Consider the following 14,682-nt stretch of genomic DNA (forward strand, 5'->3'; position numbering starts at 1 on the left):
AAAACATCTGATGGAAACACAAGAGGTTTGGTTTGGGGTATGTTGAATTTGAGTGCCTAAAGGCAGTAGGGGTTAAATACAGGGTCATTAGAAAGAACACAGGTAAGCCTGAAGTCACCCCAATAAGTAACCCTGGGGAAACTGATGAGCTCTTTTGCTCAGAGGCCACAGAGAGGAGAAGTGCCATCTCCAAGGTTAGGATGGACAGATGAAGAGGGGTTCTGGGTTAGTGAGGCTGACCAAGTAGAGTGGTGGGAGGTTGGCACTTCAAGCAGGCTCCTGTGTGCCAGCTTCTGTGGATGGCCCCCAGAAACATCATGGAGCTAGAGGCCTGGGAAGTTTGCCACCCTGAAAGCAGGGCTGGGCTTTACAACAGGCACCCTGCAGATAGATCCCAAGAGGCAGTTTTCCACCATGGACAAAAGCATAGGCTTATGCACTCAGAAACACCTGGATTCAAACCCCAGTTTTACCATTCATGTACACATTACTCAATCTTTTTCAAACACAGTTTTCCCATCTGTATATAATGGGAATTCATTCAACAAATGCTTATTGGCCATCTACTATATGCCAACTCCTGTTTGAGGTGAGAATGACAACAATATCTACCTCATAAATTGTTGGGCGGATTAAAAAAAGGGCATCTCAAGTGCTTAGGACAGTGCCTGAGGGCAGGGGGCATAATTAATCCATCAATAAATGTTCATTGTTCTTTTGTACTTAATGGTGGTATCCTTTATATAGTTAGAGAACTCAGGAAGAGAGCCTGCCAGGGGAGGGAAAGATGAGTTCATTTCTGGATGCTTTGAGTTAAGAAGCATTTGGGGTTAACCAGTTGGAGGTGCCCAGTAGGCCCTGGATATGTGTAGGTATGGAGCACAGGAGACAGAGCCTTACTGAGTTCAAGGTCAGAACACACTTCCCCAAAACCCACTTCTAGAGTGGGGTGAGGCTGTGAGCCTCATTTTCATTTTGAAGAAGCCAATGTACTGATTTCAATTAAAATGAACAGGCAATAGATTAGGGTACTGGGTTAGTTGAGCAATGAGAAATTCCAAAATCCTTCCTAAAAACCGGAAAACTGAATGGACCAAGAAGCTTTGGCTCAGATTTATACTTATTCCTAGCCTCTGCATTTTTGGTTACAATTTTGTAATTAAATTTCCATCAGTAAACACAGATCCAGGTTTTGTTTTTTTGACTAGTTCTGAAGGTAAATTTAATCCAATCATTCCTGTTTCCTAGAGAATTATAAGAGGATAATTTTGGATTTTTTTTTCTTGAGTCACTGCTATTACACCTAACATACACTTTTTACCAAGTAAACATAACATTTAAATCGCAGAAGTCCATAAATCGCAGAAGTCCAATATGAGGGCATATTGTAACTGATTACTTTCAAAATCCAGTAATAACTTACATACACTTTCATAAAAGACTTTTAAAGTGGTGGTATTTTTTTTTTTTTGTATTTTCATTGCCTCAGTGATCAAAATAAGGATTAAATAACCTCCAAAGGCCCAAACAAAGGAAAATGACATTGTTATTTGCATAGCATATTGTTTACAATATCATTTTGGGAGGTGTCAACAGTTTGAACTCACACAAGTTTTGCAGAATGATAACGATATTCACTAACTAAGTCTCTAGATACAATTCAACAATTAACTATGCTTAAATTTCACACCATAATCAGTTTAGCATAGGAAAATCCCAAAGGAAAAGGAAGGAGGCAGTAAAGACCTTTGGATGACATGGAGACAGAGGAAGGCAAAGAGGCCAGGGAGTGGGTGAGGAAGAGCATCCGCCAGAAAGCTGTGGACGGAGAACAAGGAAGAGAACAGAGACGCCATGGTGGTAGGGGTGGCTGGAAGAAAGGCGAGGCAGGGTGACAAAGCTGAGTCTGCTCTGAGGAAACGTGCAGTGGAACTGACTTCCAGCCTGTAGAAGACTGAGGTCTTCAGATGTTCGTGACTTCTACCCTAAATCAGAACCGTACTGCGGGCTGTGGAAACATGACTCACGCTGAGGGCAGGTGGGAACACTCCTGTCCCAGCGGGATGGGAAGAAATCCATCCTTTGCATTATTCTGTAGAACATCTCAGGCAGGGATAATTAATTTTTTTAGTGGCAGTGTCTATACCGCACCAAACCAAATGCCCAACTTGGGGAGGAAAAGAAGAAACAATCTTGTAGACAAACCTACCAAGCTACTAGATGAATCTTTTCAGTTTCCTCTGACTAGTCAAGACTTATTCCTTTGCCTCTATGCACACTATCAAAGAATGGCTGAGAAATAAGGGAATTGGCCAATGAACAGTGTCTGAATTCTGAAAACATCCTTTTTGCTTCCTGTTTCACAAAAGTGGAGCCACATGCTCAGATTACAGAGCTCTGCCTGAGCTGAGTGGCCAGGGAAAGAGTGCGCATCACCACTGACAGTGCCCGAGATTTGGACACGCCCTCTTGGGGAACAGAAAGCTGGGTGTTGTGATGCTGATCATTGTTCAGCCTAAAGGACTCCCCAGGTCTTCTAGTTGATACATGCACACTAATCACCTCAGTGGTTCCAACTAATAAAAATGTGCTTTTAAGATAACAAGAGCCATTTTCAAAAGCAAGTTTTCATTTATGAGCTGATGTACTTTGCAGAAGGAAACTTAAATATACAAAACAAACAGGAAGACTACTGAAGGAAATTCCAACTTTCCATGGGGGCTGTTATCTATACTAGGCTCCCACACCAGTTAGACAAAAGCAGTAAAAAAAAAAAAAAAAAAAATTGAATCCCCGCCCCACACAGACAGAGCCACAGAAAAGTAAGATTCTTGGGGAACTGGAAGAGATAGGAGAGGTTGTCCACTGCGGACCAGCAGGGCGGGGCTGGGGGCATGGCCAGAGGAGTGTCAGACACCGAGCATCTAGCCTTGCCATCTGGTCACACCCAGATTGTACTCTTCATAAGCGTGGAAGGAAGAATGACCAGCAAGAAAGGTTTAAAATGGCTCTAATATATGGGAAATTATGTGCAGGGAAATTGGGTATGTGAGAATTCTCTGTACTGCCTGCTCAATTTTTAAAAATCATAAAACTGATCTTAAAAATAAAATCTATTAATTTAAAAGAATGACCATAAGCCTGTTTGTTATGTTTGGGCTGACATGCCACTTGCTCACTGTTGTTATGTCCTGGGCCAGGCAAGCCTTGTCACTCAGAATCCTCCTTTGTAAAGGGTTGTAGTGAGGAAAATTGAAAAATGCGTGTTACCATGGTCCTTGGCCTGCCTTAAAAACCAAATTTAAAAAAAAAATAATCACCTAGAAGTTTCAGCTGTAGAACTGACGTTCTCCTTCCCTCCAAGGCAATTACAGAAACATCTTCAGAGAATTATATTGTCATCTATGAATTTTGAAATAATTTTAAAATACTTAGTTTGGAAAACAAGTGGTTAGTATGAAGCCCCCTCTTTCAGAGACTATGAAGCATCAGAGAAAAAAATTATTAACAGTAAAGATCTTTCCAACCAAGTTATGTCATAGTTTTATCAAAGGATAGATTTTATGGTAATACATGTAGTTTCAACTGTAATAGAGGTAATTATTCAGCCATCACCTGTATAGATTATTGCTGTTAGAAATACCTTTTGCTGAAGGGAGACAGTGTAATGTCAATCATATGCAAACTCTGGAGGGGACTTAGGGAATGAAGAGTATTAATAGTGTATAGACACCTTGAAAGTAGTTTGAAACTATGATAGAGTAGATATTTAAAGACAAATGTAAGCAGTATCAACTGGAGGAAAGGCAACCTAAGCTCTGAATATTGCAAAAATGCCCAGCTTTTAAAATAATGAAAGCTGACATTTATTGAGCATTTACCATGGGGGATATGCTAAGAGCCTCATACGCATTTAGCTACATCATTCTCATAACAGTTCTAAGAAGTAGATACTATCCTTTTCCCATTTTAAAGAAAAGGAAACTGAAGCAGAGAGAGATCAAATAACCTGTCCAAGATCACCCAACTTGCACATCAAATTCTGCAAAGATCTGTTTCTGAACAAGGCAGAACCAAAAAATATAATTTACTTGGGCTTTCAAGAAATCTGTGGCAGTTTTTCATATCAGACGTTTAAAAACAAAACCAAATGATGATTGGGTTAAATGTTCTGCAATGGATACAAAATCTACTTAACAATATGCAGCAAAGCACAGGGATGAATTAGTATCTTTATGATGAACAGGTCAGTACTAACACTTGCAAATGGATCCTGGAATAATCTTATTTTTACATTTCAGAAATGACATGAAAGAGGAAGTTGAGCCATGAGCTTGAGTCTGCAGATGATGTTGATATTTTTCAAAGAGTAAAATGCTAAGCAACCACAGAAAAAGCCCACAAACCATGAGGAGGCTTAACAGTACAGATGACCTTCACTGTGGGCCAGTAGGCAACACAGCTGCAGAAAACGAATCCATCTCCTCTTAAAAAATAAGTGCAAAAAAAGAATTAAAAAAATAAAAATAAAATAGTAAGCACTAAACTATTAGTCTGATAGGTAATGGGATTTTTTTGGAGATCTTATGGAATACACAGAAATGACAAAAAGGTCAAGAAAATAGTGAAAATCTCTAGGAAGAGCTTTGAAAACAATACAACAAACATAATTACTTTGTAATTATTTTATAAAACACCCCACGCCAATATTTTTTTAGGTATTCATTCATTTTTTATGGAGATCATTGTAGTTTCACATAAAGTTGTAAGAAATAAATCCCTTGTAAACTTTGCCCAATTTCCCCCCGTAGTAAAAGTATAACACCTGTACCCATATGCACAAATAAGACTCTATTTCACTCCATTTGGAATACACTATGCAGGTCAGGAAGCCCCTGTTCATTGCCTTTCCTCCCAACCCCCACAACTTGGCAGCAGTTGCATTAACTCTTCAAGTTTACTTGCTCATCTTGCACCTGGGGATAATAATGGCACCTGCTCTCAGAATTGTTAGCTAATGCTGATGTTATTAATTTAAAATCTTTTAAAGTAAAGTTTCTAAATATTGAAACTATTGACATTTTGGGCCAGATAGTTCTCTGCTGGAGCAGTGGGGTAATACATGTAGTGTATTACCTGGTGAGGAAGTCCTGTGCCTTGCAGGATGTTCAGTAGCATCCCAGACCTCCACCCACTAGATGCCAATAGCACTCACCCTCCAACTGTGACACCAAAAGTATATGTAAAGATTATCAAATATCCCCAAGGATGTGGAGAGGAAATCAGCTCTGGTCAATGTTTTGAAAATCACTTCTTTTAAAGGAACCAATTTAGGACATCAAGATGAAATACTACTTTCCACATGGAAGCCATATTTTAGTTAAAGCAACCAGTAGTACACACTGAAAGTACAGAAAGGCTCAAGAAAGATTTAGAAATAACACACACACACACACACACACACACACACACCCATCCGTTAATGAATAAAGTTTCTCAAAGATATTTGGAATTCTGTGCAAATTCTGAGGTTAAAGTAATAGAAACCACCTCTTGACTTTCAAAGACTGTCTGAGGCTGCTGCCAGACCCAACAAAACATCAAACTATGGGGATGATCAGCCTCATCTATTGGGGTGCCTGAGATGCTCCAGTTCTAGAAATCCGATTATAAACTACACCTGCAGCCAGAGCACATTCACGGCACCCTGAGAGGAGCACCATGTTCTAGAAAGTGCTCCCGAATCTCCCTGCACCGAAGATTCACCACGGGAGTTCTTCAAACCTAGAGATTTTCAGGCCTCATCTTTATATCTTAATTTTGTAGTTTAAGATGGTGAGCTCAGACATTTGTAAGTTTAATAAGTACTCCCAAGTAATTGGGAACTTCTGGTCAAGTGGTCAGTGTCTTAAAATGTGAAAGAGAAGGACCTCTTTGACTCTGTTCCACCTCAACTTCAACATTAGGAAGATACCTATGGACCATGCAGGATCCTTTATGGGAATAATTATAGACTCTAAATTGATAGATTACGTTAGTGTTCTCTAATGATCAACATCAGCAACAAGGCTCTTGCCCAAATGAAAAGTTCCACTTGAAAAAAATCAAGATTTTATAATAAAAGAATTAATCAGGTACTTCTAATTATTTCTAGTAATAAGTCTTCAGTTATCTTGTGACAGTTTTTGCTACAAAATCTGTGCCATCAATCACCTGTGGTCAGACAGAACTGGGGTTACTCTGCTTAGTCATGTGAAACATCAAACAATCCTCATGCATACTTTGAAAGTGACAAGCAGTTAAAAAGACAACCTCATTCCATTTTTCGTTCACAACATCAGAATAGATGCTTACTAATGCCACAGAGGAAACATTTGCTTCAGCTGTAAGAGGCTGTTCATTCAGTTGGAAGGATTTTTAGCCCAAGTGTTGTATGTGATTTGCAACCTACAAGTGGGGTGGCTAGCTGTCCTGGATTGCCTGGGACTGAGGATTTCCCAGCATGTAAAACTTTTAGTGCTAAAACAAACAAACTAAAAACGGTCCTGGGCAAAGAAGACATTTGGTTACACTATGGACGGTTCCAAAGATGCCTTGTAGCGGGTTCCCTCTCTATCACTTTTCTTTAAGGGCCTCTACCCCCCTCAAATCTGGGTCTGTCCCCATCCCTTGTCCAGGTCCCCATCCCACCAATTTCTGGCCTGTAGACTTGGGTGCCTAAGCACCTTTCTCCTTCTGATATAAATGGACTAAGCTGCCTGGACACAGACCCTGAGTTATATGTCCTGTGGTCTATAAGCCTCTTCCCGTTGATGACATGGATGACACAGAGGCAAAGAAACCCTGAGAGAACCTGCCCTTCTCTCTCATAATTCAAAACACTGTCAGCTGAAGAGTGGTTCCCAATATGAGGGAGTCAGTTTATGAAATGTAGAGTCCAGGACTGTCCAGAGATGAGTACTGAGGATCCCATGTTTGAAAAGCCTCCCGGTCATCATGATGTGCAGGGAGGTTCAGGAACACTATCCAGAACCCAGTGCCTCCCAGGGGTGCCAGGACTGTGCTCTGACTGCAAGTGCTGTGTTTAGTTGGATTTCTAGAACAGGGAGTATTTCAGGTAATTTACTAAGGGGGACTGACCTTTGCAACCTATAAATCCAATTAAAAGTCAATATTTTGATCTTAAGACATAGAGACTACTATGCTTTGCTCAGACCATCATTTCAGATGCCCACTTAAGTCATGCCCTAATTAAGTCTAAAGTAAGTTTGAAATCTACTTAAGTAACATCAATTTATATTTATGAATGTTTGTTTTTAATGGTTAATTGATAGTATATTTATAGCAAGGTATTCCTGGAAATATCACTTGGATTTTGTCTTTGTCACTAATTATTGATATTAACAATTATTAATTGAATATTCATATACACGTAAATCTCAGGGCTAGATGCTATACTTTTAGAGAAAATTTTAAGTCATTATAATCTTTTATAGACTTATAGCCATCTGTGCTAATTTTATGCAATCAAACTCTCAATTGGGAATTTATATACACATACAAACAACTAAAGTTTCAATGATCACTCCTGATATCCATTCACAGCCCCAAATTAAGAAATGCTGATCTACTGTATGGCCTTCCTGTAAGTGTGTCTTGGAAACCAAAAAAGACCAAACCACCGCACAACTTGAAAGTCTCTTCCAAACGCCTGTCACTCATTTTATATCAAAGGGTTTTACTTTAAAATTAGAGTAAAACAATGTGTCAAAGTATTGCAAGGTCCAATATAGGGGCTGGAGTTTCTTCAGTTTCCCCACATCAATTCCCATGCAGTCATGTTAGTTAATGGAGACTCCTTACAAATAAGCTCAACAAAGATGAGAAACAGGCCAGAAATTGGTGGGATGGGGACCTGGACAAGGGATGGGGACAGACCCAGATTTGAGGGGGGTAGAGGCCCTTAAAGAAAAGTGATAGAGAGGGAACCCGCTACAAGGCATCTTTGGAACTGTCCATAGTGTAACCAAATGTCTTCTTTGTCCAGGATCGTTTTTAGTTTGTTTGTTTGTTTTAGCACTAAAACAATGTTTCTCATCTTTGTTGAGCTTATTCATAAGGAGTCTCCATTAACTAACATGGGCTTTATCTTTGAAAACATGCAAGAGCTGTTGCTGCCTACTGCAGAGAGAGAGAGAGAGAGAGAGAGAGAGAGAGAGAGAGAGAGAGAGGAAATCTTTTTCATAGACTCTCTTAGAAGGACTCAAACTTCCCAGATTCACCTATATTTTGGAAAATCCAACATCCAACCCACAAGCCTTATCTGTGAGGAGCCTTCTGCCCGTTTTCCCATTTGACACTTAACATGGAATATATTGACAGCTCCTTTGTATGAGCAATTCTGATGTAAACTCAGTATGCATTCCCCTTTGACAAGGAGTGTTAATAAGCTTGTACAAAATCCAGTCCATCTAGAATGAGAAAATGCAAAACTATTCTTGACCTTTTGAAAAAATAACAAACCTATACACACACAAAACCCATGATTAAAAATATACATATAATAGGGTAAGGGGGCATCCATAATACTCTCAATAATAAAAATTAAAAATACATATATCCATATCTTATTAAACACTCTTTCCCAGACACTTGTGTACAATATAAAACATCATCAGGTAATTCAAAAGTTAATTTGTATTTGGCATGAGTCTTCTCTACAGTTTTGAATGCTGTTTGTTGGAGTTGGTGAAAGAAGAAGGGCATTGTCTAATAAATTTGAATAAAATCCCTAATTGGATTGACACTGGCTCCTGCCCAATTTTACTTGCATCTCATCCAAACACAATGGCCAACAGAGCAGAGGAGCCTCACCAGGCAACAAGGACAGCCAGCTGGCCACCTGCATCCGTGGGGAAAACACTACTTGCTAGCAGGATTATCTTAGGCCTCAGTGTCCTTACTGTACTGAATAGTTTTATTTCACGGGTCAGTTTGAGAATTTAACAGAATAGATACAAAATGCTCAGACCAGTGCCGGGATCATAGAAAGTCTTCAGTAATAATAGTAGCTACCAATCAATAGCTATTAACCACTGTTACTAATAAACATTCCAAAACTGGAGAAGAGTATTTTGCCTGCTTATACCACATGGGTCTGTTTTAAACAGTAATGTCTTGAATGTACTATCAGTAATGGTACTAAAATAGATCACTTTGTAAATCTCTTCCTGCAATTCCTGGAGATAGGGGTCATCTCATGAAGCAAGCTCACCTATTTCTACCATTGATCCAGACACCAGTCTGCAAACCTGACCCATTTGTGCTCTCATTTCTACTCATATAAATTAGTGTTTCTCTCCTATGTCTTCCTGGGAGTATTAATTTGTCTCCTGCTTGTTAGCCACCCTACCATCTCCTAGATTAAAACTAGAGGAACTAACAGACAAATAAGATCCAATTTTGAGACTTCTCAACACAGAAATTAATGCTAAAGAAACAAGACAGAACAAGACAATATGGGATCAGAATGAGTATACCACTCTCCTCCACTTTCCCTGTGTTGACGGACCATCTTACGAGCAATATAGAAGAAAGGAAACAGCAATGTTGAAATTCTCCCATCTCTCAACACCTCAAAAATGTCATGAGTCTCAAAAGTCATGAGTTGCAAGCAAGATTATCTAAGTCCAGCAATATAAAATAAGGACTTGTTTGCCACAGGATACCATAGGAAAATGAAGTCTAGGAATTGTGATGGGTGCTTTTCCCCTGACTCGCCCCGCTCCTCATTTCTATAAGTATGACTCTGACTCTTGGCCCCCAGCTGAAGAGAAGGTTCTATGTCAGAGCATATCTTAATTCCTCCTGCTCCCTCAGTTCCCCTGGGGGTAACTCAAGCACCTCTTCAGTTTTCATGTTGCACCAGGTACCCTTTCCCACAGTGGTTTAGGATGAAGCAGCAAAAGCTAAACTATTCTGAGAGTACAAATGAGGACCTCCCCCCGCCCAGCCTCTTACCTGCAGCATCAGCCCCTTCGGCAGGCACACTCTGGTTGGACGCTGGGGCTGGGTCCTTGATTCCATGCACCTGAACAGCTTCTTCCTGGTTTGTCAAAAACGCAGAGCACAGATCAGTTTCGAGGGCTTGGAGCTTCAGCAAGGAATTCTGCCAGCAAAAGCAGAACATCAGGCTAGCTAAGTAGATGGCTAACACACAACAGTGGGTCTGCAGATCTTGCAAACAGCCTTCTCCAGTGCGTGCCAGGAAGAGGGTTGTGGGCACAGCTGCTTTAGGCAGAGGTGGTTGTGCCAGAATCAGCTTGCATTAGTCCTCATGCAGCCTCAGTTTCTGCCTCATTTAAAACCTAACGTACGTGGGTTATCAGGGACACATGGGACTAGTGATTTCGTCAGCAAGAGACGCTGCAGCCAGAAAACCAATCTGAGAAGGTGTCTGCTGCCCGGGTGCTGGAGGCTTTACGTTCTGCAAGTGTTTCATTCATTGTGCTGACATCAGGAGCAGATGACATTGGCCCCTCCCAGGCTACCATTCACAAAAGCCAGCATCCCTACACTGCAAAGACTGCAGCAGACCGCAGTGCACAAAGAGTTACTGCTGCAGAGGCCACCTGGCATCTGGGAGCTGCTTTGGGGCTCCCTTATCTACATTTGTATGTGGGAGTTGTGTGCTTGTGAGTGTGTGTGTATGTGTGTGTGTGCGTGTGTGTGCGCGTGTCTCCTGAAGTTACTTCTCTCACTTGGAATGTTTGCAGTGGCCTTTGATCAAGAACAGAATAGGTGGAGTGAGGAAAATGATCTTGGTCATTTAGTGTGGGCTAAGGAGAAGCAATTTATCTTTCATAGCTCCCAGCACAAGCTCTCCCATGGTTCTTAAAAAGAACAAAGTCATACAGACTGACGCACATATCCTGCCATGATGCAGATGCCCAGCAAATTAATTCCAACCAGGTGAAAGTGAGTCACGCCTGAGTCCCCAGCAAGGCACTACTCCCCCGCAGCTGGGAAGCTCTGCAGGCCTCAGCAGCTCCTCCACCCACCAGGCAGGCTCCTGGCAGGAGCAGCTACCTGGAGTGGAGCCACTGGTCCTTTTTTTTTTTTTAATATATTTTATTAATTTTTTACAGAGAGAAAGGGAGAAGGATAGAGAGCTAGAAACATCAATGAGAGAGAAACATCAATCAGCTGCCTCCTGCACACTCCCCACTGGGTATGTGCCCGCAACCAAGGCACATGCCCTTGACCAGAATCGAACCCGGGACACTTGAATCCGCAGGCCAACGCTCTATCCACTGAGCCAAACCAGTCAGGGCTGGGCCTTTCTTTACTATGACCCTCCAACACATACATACACACACACACACATTCTGACTCACACCCCACCATCCACATACCCTATTCCCCACACACCCTCACATCTGCCTCACCTCCATACCCTATTCCTGCACATCCCCATCCCTAGCGTATACATACCTTTACCTCCATCTGCCTACTCAACCAAATATTTTAACCCCCAAATACCTCACATCCACTCCATATGCACTCATTCCTTCTCACAGTCATCCCTTCTGTCCCCTATTCCACACACATACACCTTACCTTATACACACACTACCTACACACACCCTCATCCCTAACCCCCACTTTCACACCCTATTTCACACATACATCACACATCCTTTCCCCCCATACACACCCTCATATTTTGCATCACATAAACACCTACCCCCAACATCTCCTCACACCCCCAAGCCCTCGCTCCATACAACACCCACTCCCCGCCACACATCCTAATTCCTTCTATAACTGTGAGTCAATATGAACCTACAGCAGTGTTAAAGCTGCTTATTGAGGAATATCTTAATCTATTGTCTCTTGGCCATTTTGAAGGTGGCAGGTGCCTGAGCAAGCTCAGGGTCCCCTCTCTGCATGCTCAGAGATGGGGCGAGACCTGGTACCAACCCCCTCTGTGCTCAGGGGCTGCTGCCTGAAGGCCCACAGCTCGGATAAAGCATCTAACTGAGACCAGGCCATTTTTCACTGCTTCCCCCTCCTTTCTGGGATGTTTTCACAGCAGCTAAGTATGGAAGCAAGAGCCCAAGGTTGCTGACAGGATGTAGAGCAGGAGCAAGGGCACCAAGTTTCTGGAAAGATTTAGTAACCAAACATCTGGGAGGCAAAAAACAAAACAAAAAACAGTTCCAGGCTAGCTAGCTTCCTACTGGAGGACCTTGGATATCAGAGTGACCTCTGAAAACAGAGCAAAACTATTCAGAAAATTAAGAAATAATGCCATGAGAATGTAAAATGGTGTAGCTGATAAAGAAGGGAAAAAAAACCCACAGTACAGTGGTTCCTCAAAAAATTAAAAATAGAATTATTACATGATCCAGCAATTCCAATGCTGGCTATATACCCAAAAAGTATTAAAAGCAGAGACTCAAACAGATATGTGTACACCCCTATTTATAGCAACATTATTCACAATAGCCAAGAGATATATTATAGACTGAGTTATGTCACTCCTAAGTTCATATGCTGAAGCTCTAACCCCCAAGTGACTGCATTTGTAGATGGGGCCTTTAAAGAGGGAACTAAGGTAGAATGAGGTCCTAAGGGTTCAGTATGACTGGGGTTCTTATTGGAGAGAGAGACAGAGACAGAGAGGCAGAGAGACAAAGACACCAGGGAAGCACAGGCACAGAAGAAAGGCTATATTAGGGCACAATGACAAGGTAGCATACAGTTTCAGATTGGAAAGATGAATAAAATTCTGGAGATAGATGGTGGTGATGGGTACACAACAAGATGAATTACTTAAGACTACTGAACTATATACTTAAAATAGTTAAAATGGGCCTGATGGGTGTGGCTCAGTAGTTGAGCATCAACCTATGAACCAGGTCATAGTTCGAGCACAAGCCCAGGTTGTGGGCTGGATCCCTAGTAGGGGGCATGCAGGAGGCAGCCAATAGATGGTTCTCTCTCATTATTGATGTTTATATGTTTCTCTCCCTTCCTTTCTCTAAAATTAATAAAAATCATATTTTAAAAAAAGTTAAAATGGTGAATTTATATATATATATATGAAAGGAAGGAAGGAAGGAAGGAAGGAAGGAAGGAAGGAAGGGAGGGAAGGAGGGAGGGAGGGAGGGAGGGAGGAAGGAGAAAGACTAGTCCCTCCCTACAATTAGAGGGAGGATGTGGAACAAACTGAACCAACTGAGCCGCCTCTCATAAGCTCCAGTTGCTCCTGTATACAAAGCAGAAGAGGACGTGACCTTCACACAGAGCCAGAGGCCCTGTCAGTTCTCCTACATACTATGCATCTGACTGTGGGCAAGCATCTTGGCTATTCTAAGCCTTATTTCTTCATCTGTAAAAAGATGTAATAACAATAGTGACAACAGCACCTGCTCTAATAATTAAATGAGGGCAAGCATGGAGAACACTTTGCACAACACCAGCGTGTGGCAAACTCTCAAGCACTGGACACGGTGGTTATTATACGTATCTCCAAACCCCAGAAGTGCTGGGCAGAGCCAAACTCTGCTCCAACTCTAAGGCCTTGACTCATCCCTTTACCTCCTAGGGCTCACTTTCTGCATCTGTCTAGTAAGGAGCCGAGATTAGGTGCCTTCTAAATATCCTTCCAGCTTTAAAGGAGAGAAAGACAAACGTGCACCTATCCTGGAGGTGGGGCACAAAATCTGGCATGGAATCAGTGCTTAGGCAGTGTTTGTGGAACTGAACCAACTATTCATGCAACTCAAACAAACAGCAAATAATTCACTGCATAGCAGTATGTCAGCTCACATTCAGAAGACTCTAAACTCCCACAGAGAGTGAGAAATAATGTGGAGACCCCATGATGGCTAAAAGTAGTAATGGGGCTGTTCTCACCCATCTTCCTCCCCACCCCTGTACTCATATGGAAGCAGAAATGAGACTCTAAGCTTCAAAGATGTTTACCTACCTGGTTTATTCTGCTGAGATACTAAATAGGAGTATGCTTAAAAGAATGGGGAAGGGGGGAAAAAAGTCACCTAGAACAGGAGAGAGAAGATGAGGGTCTCAAGGGACAAGAAGACTCCACATAGAAGGCTAAACATTAACTGCGATAAATTGAGGACAAGACGGCAGAATGGAAGAAACTCTGCAGACCTCCTGTTACTGATGACCTCCTTCACTACACCTATGACCTATGACCTGAGAACAGCCTGATGTTTCTCAGCACACAGACAAAGGGTGGGGACTCGAACACTCTGTATGGGATGGGGTCATAAAGGGATATCTCTCCTGATGATCCAGGACGGGGGCCTTTACCTATGAGCAATCCATGCCACTGTCACATACATGTCCTGCTAATGGGTGAGGAAGTCATGTCATCAGGGCTGAACCACAAAGAGCCACCGGTGAGAAGGCCTATGGGCACTGTGTACCATGCAGGCAAGGGCCATGCCCCCTGCAGATGTCATACCAGCACACTGCTCCCTGGCTCTGGCAGCTTCCAAAATACAGAGAGCTGCACTAGGCTGTGGAGTATGAAACTGATGTCAGCCGCTTTCTTGTGGGACTTACAGTCTAGTGGGGAGACAGTTAATACACAGGCAAACGAATCAAATGATAAGGACAGTTATTAGTGTCATAGGGCTATGCAGG

General features: G+C 42.0%; 1 protein-coding gene across 7 annotated transcripts in view; it reads right to left on the minus strand.

The window, feature by feature from the left end:
• The window catches only part of FAM13C (family with sequence similarity 13 member C), a 131,868-nt gene that overhangs the window by 28,652 nt on the left and 88,534 nt on the right, over positions 1 to 14,682 (minus strand). For all 7 annotated transcript variants that reach the window (XM_080688600.1, XM_080688599.1, XM_080688596.1 and 4 more), the window contains one exon: positions 10,021 to 10,105. In XM_080688600.1, the coding sequence (XP_080544726.1) occupies positions 10,021 to 10,105 (85 nt within the window). The remainder of the gene's footprint in view (positions 1 to 10,020; positions 10,106 to 14,682) is intronic.

Source organism: Plecotus auritus (assembly GCF_963455305.1).
Source record: "Plecotus auritus genome assembly, chromosome: 9".
In the NCBI taxonomy this organism is placed as follows: domain Eukaryota; kingdom Metazoa; phylum Chordata; class Mammalia; order Chiroptera; family Vespertilionidae; genus Plecotus; species Plecotus auritus.